At 36.3% G+C, this 5,524-nt stretch overlaps 1 protein-coding gene across 1 annotated transcript in view; it reads left to right on the forward strand.

Moving 5' to 3' along the window:
* Window positions 1-2,406: 2,406 nt before the first annotated feature.
* The window catches only part of LOC104402428 (gamma-aminobutyric acid type B receptor subunit 2-like), a gene marked incomplete at both ends in the record, with an annotated part of 69,221 nt that continues 66,103 nt past the window's right edge, over window positions 2,407-5,524 (forward strand). Inside the window, 2 exons of the mRNA XM_010010304.1 lie at window positions 2,407-2,598; window positions 3,721-3,957. Coding sequence (XP_010008606.1) covers window positions 2,407-2,598; window positions 3,721-3,957 — 429 coding nt within the window. The remainder of the gene's footprint in view (window positions 2,599-3,720; window positions 3,958-5,524) is intronic.

Consider the following 5,524-nt stretch of genomic DNA (forward strand, 5'->3'; position numbering starts at 1 on the left):
TGGGGAGGGACTCTTTGTTAGGGACTCTAGTCCTAAGGTAAGACAAGGGATAATGGCTTTAAACTTAAACAGAGGAACTTTAGGTTAGCTATAAGGAAGAAGTTCTTTACTGTGAGGGTGGTGAGGCACTGGAATAGGTTGTCCAAGGAAGTTGTGAATGCTCCATCCCTGGTGGTGTTCAAGGCCAGGTTGGACAGAGCCTTGGGCGACATAGTTTAGTGTGTGGTGTCCCTGCCCATGGCATGGGGGTTGGAACTAGATGATCTTAAGGTCCTTTCCAACCCTAACTCTTCTATGAATCTATGATTCTAGCTTTTGTTTGTTTGGGTTTTTTGGGGGTTTTTTTGTTTGTTTCTTTGTTGTTTGTTTTTGACTACATTCTTGCAGTAATTTGAAAGTTTGAGTGCAACTTTGCTGGGAGATATCCCTTGTTTCCAGGGTGGAATTTCCAGCTATTTTGAAACTTTCAATTTTTATCCTGTGTCCCAGGACATTTACAGATTATGCAGGAAACAGGCTTAAGTGCTTATGCAAACAGAAAATTTCTAGCAGCTATTTCTAGGATAGTTCACAGCCAATATTTTCTTGCAACACATGATTTGATACTTTTATCTGTATAGAGCAAGGGAAGCTACAGAAGATTGTCCTTCTCTGTAAGCACTATTCTGTGTCAATTTGTGTCCTTCAGTGGTTTGAAAACTGTCAAATAAAAGACACTATATTACTAGAGAGGTCTTGATTGACCTAATTGTGTAATGGAAACTATTTTAGAATCAGGAAGTATTGCAGGATGGGATTGCAATTTTCCTCGCAGCTGGGCCTGGGCTGCAGTGTCACCATAGCTGTAGCAGAAGTGGAGATGGGCAGGATGGCAATAGCAAAGGTGTTTCTGGAAGGGTAGAATTAATGAGCTAGAGAAAGATAAATAATTTATGTGGAACATGGAGTAAGTAAAACATCAGATGCAAGACAATGGATTTCAGACAGAAGCACTTTCAAGCAGCGTTATATACAAATGCATGAAATTTGATTTTGACTGATCAAAAGCTTCTGCAACCAGAGGCCAAACAAAACTGCTTTGTTCACAATATGTTTATGAACTGAGTTGGCACCATTCTAATAGCCTTCACAGATTTAAAGCACAATTTTAATTTGGATATTAATGTATTTAGGAGACTGTCTTATTTAGTAATTTTTGCAATTCATCTTTATATATCTGATAGGCTTTTGCTGTGATCTTTGGGATACTTTTCGAAATTATTATGTTCTGAATGACTAATATGTCCTGTTTGCATTCTCATCATTTCCTCCTTCTGTAACATTTTCTGTGAAGACGTAGCAGTTTTCCAGCTAAGAGCTCTAAGGATGTACCACGTATTTCTAAAAATTGGAATTTCTATCATATGTCTTGTATCTCCAGTATTGCTTCTACTAGGAGCCAAAGAAGTATGAAACCTGCTGTTTAGAAATGGAGTCTGACTGAAATGTCAAAAGAAAAATACCTAGTTAAAAGACAGTGAGAGAAACATCTGACAGAAAATTTGCTTATTTTATCCTAGAACACTCTTCACAATGGAATAGAATATCTATTGTGAATATATCAGCTTTTAGGCACAACAACATATGTGCCTGAGTAATGAAGTATTTGTTACCTGTTATATGTATCTGCTATGTATTGAAAGGAGATAACCATCATCTCAGTATCTTGGAGTACAGTGGGCTGTGTTCAGTATCCAAACAATACAGAATCTCACCTGAAGAAATTTCTTGCTGAAAAGAAATTCAGGATTTGCTTGCTTTATCAAATTACTACTGATTCATACTCCCCAGGAGAAACTGCTTACTTAACATCCCTGTTAAGTAAGGTCTCTGTTTTAGCATAATCACATAATTCACATTTGCAACATTATAATTTGGTGGTGTTTAGTAGCCAAGTTTTCTTGTTTACCTTTATGCTGTTTTATGTGGTCTTCAGGATGATATTAGGATGATAATAACTTATTTTAAACATGGTAGCATGGTGGTCTTACAACTCACATAATAGTTGTCTTATGGATAGTTTTATATGCAAATACTATGCTTTCTGCTAGTGTTCTTCTTTATCTCCCCCAGCTTTAGAATCCAGAATTTTGTTTTTCAGTTTCTGAATAAATGGTCTATTGAAAGCAAAATAGGTTTTAGTAAATTCTCTTCTCATAACCTGAGTTGTAAAGAAAGGAATCTTCAATAAAGGAGTCCTCGTTATTAGCAAGTAATTATTCTAAACTGTTCAAAATACTTATGTAACCTTCAATTATGGCATAATTTCATTAATAATGGAAAAAACATGAACAGAAAACAATCACTTTTATGTTCACTATGTCTATTGCAGTGTCTATTAACTTTTCTGTTTTTCTTTCTTTGTAGGCTTATGAAGAAGAAATGTATGGCAGCAAGTATCAGTGGATTATTCCAGGGTGGTATGAAAATCTTTGGTGGGAATCCTGGATTAATTCCTCACAATGTCTCAGCAAAAATCTTCTTGCAGCCATGGAAGGTTATATTGGAGTGGATTTTGAGCCTCTCAGCTCAAAAATGTTAAAGACCATATCAGGAAGGGTTAGTATTTTTCATCCGTCTATTTTATCATACCATTAGTTGTCTCACCAGTATCTTGACACAGCAAAGCACTGAGGAAGGAGGTGGAGCTAAAAGGTTCTTCTACAAAGAGAGCTGGCAGTCATCATGGTTAGTCTAATCTTTCCACTGTTTTTCAATTTTTAAATATTTAGAAGTCAATTTGAATTCTCTATAGGGTAAGGAAGCAGTGAAGTCCCTTGCCTCAAATCTATCCTCTCCCCCCCTGTATGAACATTACAGTTAAATATCCAGTAAAGCTTGAATTATTGTCTGCAGTAGTATGCGCTGTGTCATGTCAGGTTAAATAGTTGAACACAGAAATAGAAAACTTTCGTATTTAAACCTAATCCAGTAAATGGCTAATTTCAGTGGTGGTTTGTGCCTCTCAGAACTAGGGGGTGGGGGGCATTTGTTTTACGTATGTAAATATGTGGTATTTCCATAAAGAACATAACATTTTATCACAGAACAAATTAATGCAAACTCTGGCCAATGAATAAACATGCCTGATTTTGCTGCTTTTCATCTTTTTCCATCTGTCTTGCATGTCTTGCTGAGTGAGCACGAAAGGCAACTTTATAAAAAGGCAACTCATCATAAGATAGCACACCACAAAAAGTATAGTATACTTGTAAAACATAGACAAATTGCCACTCACATAATTTCATATTAAGCAAATAGTTGCTCAAATAAAGTCTATTTGATTTGCATTATCCTATAAAGTGTAATCAGACCACTAATTTGCAGGGATACGGACTAATTCTGTTCTAGTATTATGGCTCACCAGTGTGCTGGTAGCTTGGTTGAACTGAAGTCTTTTGTCCAAAAGCAAAGCAAGTTGTCCTTCATACAGAGAAGCAGAATTGCATTTCAGTCTCTCTATCTCCTAGACCTCCCTCCCAGTCTCACCATCAGCCTTGTAGTTTAGGCAGCATGTGGTTTTGGAATTTTAGTTTCTTTCTTAATTTTTGTTTTGGTGGCCATTTCTGTGTTAGTCATGCATGTCTCTGAATTGGAGGGTGCAGTCTGAGGTGTATGTTTGGATGCAACTCTGTAAAATGTTACATATTGAAGTAAAACTGAAGTTTTCCTCCTCTGTAGACTCCACAGCAATATGAAAAGGAATACAATGCTAAGCGTGGTGATGGTCAATCCAGCAAATTCCATGGGTATGCCTATGATGGAATATGGGTGATTGCCAAGACCCTGCAGCGGGCAATGAAGTATCTGAATGCCACCAACAAGCATCAAAAAATTGAAGATTTTAACTACACAAATCACAAGCTTGGCAAAATTTTTCTGGATGCTATGAATGAAACCAACTTCTTTGGAGTAACGGTAAGTTCTGAACAGATACTTGTGGGGTGGAGGAGGCTTGTGATTTTATATCAGCATCTGAAACAAGTATTAAATTGTAAATCCTTTAAAAAAAAAGAAACACTGTTGTGTATTTCTTGTATCTTCAGAGCTTCCATAGTTCTACTTTATCTTAGAAATTAATGTTCTTGACTTGAGACTCTTGCTTATTACCTGTCTTCTGATGCCTGTTATCAGATTTTTAAGCACAAACATCATCTGAATTAACAACTCAGAGTGGTCTCAAGGGAACCCCAGGTATTGCAAGCAGCAGTGACCTTTTAAATGATTTTTTTTTTTTTTTTTAGTAGTTGAGGAGTAGCTGGAATGTGACCTGAAAATCACAAGTAGAAAATCTCCTATCAGTTATCCTCAAAACAGATGTTGAAGTAGCAGAACTAAGGTTGTCATACATATCACAAATTGGTTCAAGGAGGAAATGTGTATGTGTAGACATCAACAATGAGTGCAGGCTGAACTTTTTGATGTCTGTCTTAATTGCTGAAGAAGCCTATGTTTTGTTTCACAGTACAGTTGAAACTAATTTAGGATTTGCAAGTAAAAATCAACCACATGGCAAGACAGTACTGGAATCTAGTTACCTGTCGAGTATGCATTTTGTTTCCTTTTTACACTGAATTTGACTGAAAGTTTCAGTGAAAGAATTGGGTATCCCATTGCATCCATAGCAGGACTGATAAAACTTTGAGTCGATAGCATCTATGAGGTTGAAATTGTATATTGCTATGTAGTTCCCTTTCTTTTTCTTTCACCATCTTAGCTTTTTTGCCTGCTGTTTAGTCTTGATAGTCAGTTATATTAAAATTGATAGGTTTCATTAGCACTGCTTAATTGCCCTTCATCCCCCCTCCCGCCCCCCCCCCTCCAAAAAAACAGCAACAACCAAACCAAAACCTAAGATGAAGAAGGTTATTGCATATTAGTTTCAGAGACATATGCAAAACCTCAGATACGAACTGCATCCCTTTAGGGAGGGAATGAATCAAAGTTTCACCAACCACTCTCAGCTGTGTTTATTTACATTATTCCTTCAGGTATAAAGTTTTAAAAAGAAATTACTGCACAATTACTCACTGCATTTAGTGCTTGTCTGAGGCACTTTGTAAGATGTTACTCTTTAACATTGTTACCAATCATCATGACAATGCACAGCCCATATCTGGTATTTGCAAAGATCATGCTTCTTGTTCCTATAATACATTCACAAAATGCAATTTAATCAGAAATATATGAAAAGAAGAAGATCTGTAGCATCTACGTTTTCTCAGGATATAATTAGAACAAACAATACCCAAGGTTACAGATAGTCTGAAGAAGAAGAGTTTTTAATGAAGAGATACTACACTTTTATACTGAAGTGTTCAGAATGTTGAAGGAACAAATTGTTTCTTACCAGAAATATTTTTAAACATTTTATTCTTCAGTCTGATAGATTGGTGTCATTTGTGACCTAATTTAAAACTTCCACTGGAACATAAGTTTTAGGTCTTGGAGTACCAAATCTCATTTTAATTTTTTTATTCCCCCC

The sequence above is a fragment of the Nestor notabilis genome, unplaced genomic scaffold (assembly GCF_000696875.1).
Source record: "Nestor notabilis isolate BGI_N333 unplaced genomic scaffold, ASM69687v1 scaffold5712, whole genome shotgun sequence".
Taxonomy (NCBI): domain Eukaryota; kingdom Metazoa; phylum Chordata; class Aves; order Psittaciformes; family Psittacidae; genus Nestor; species Nestor notabilis.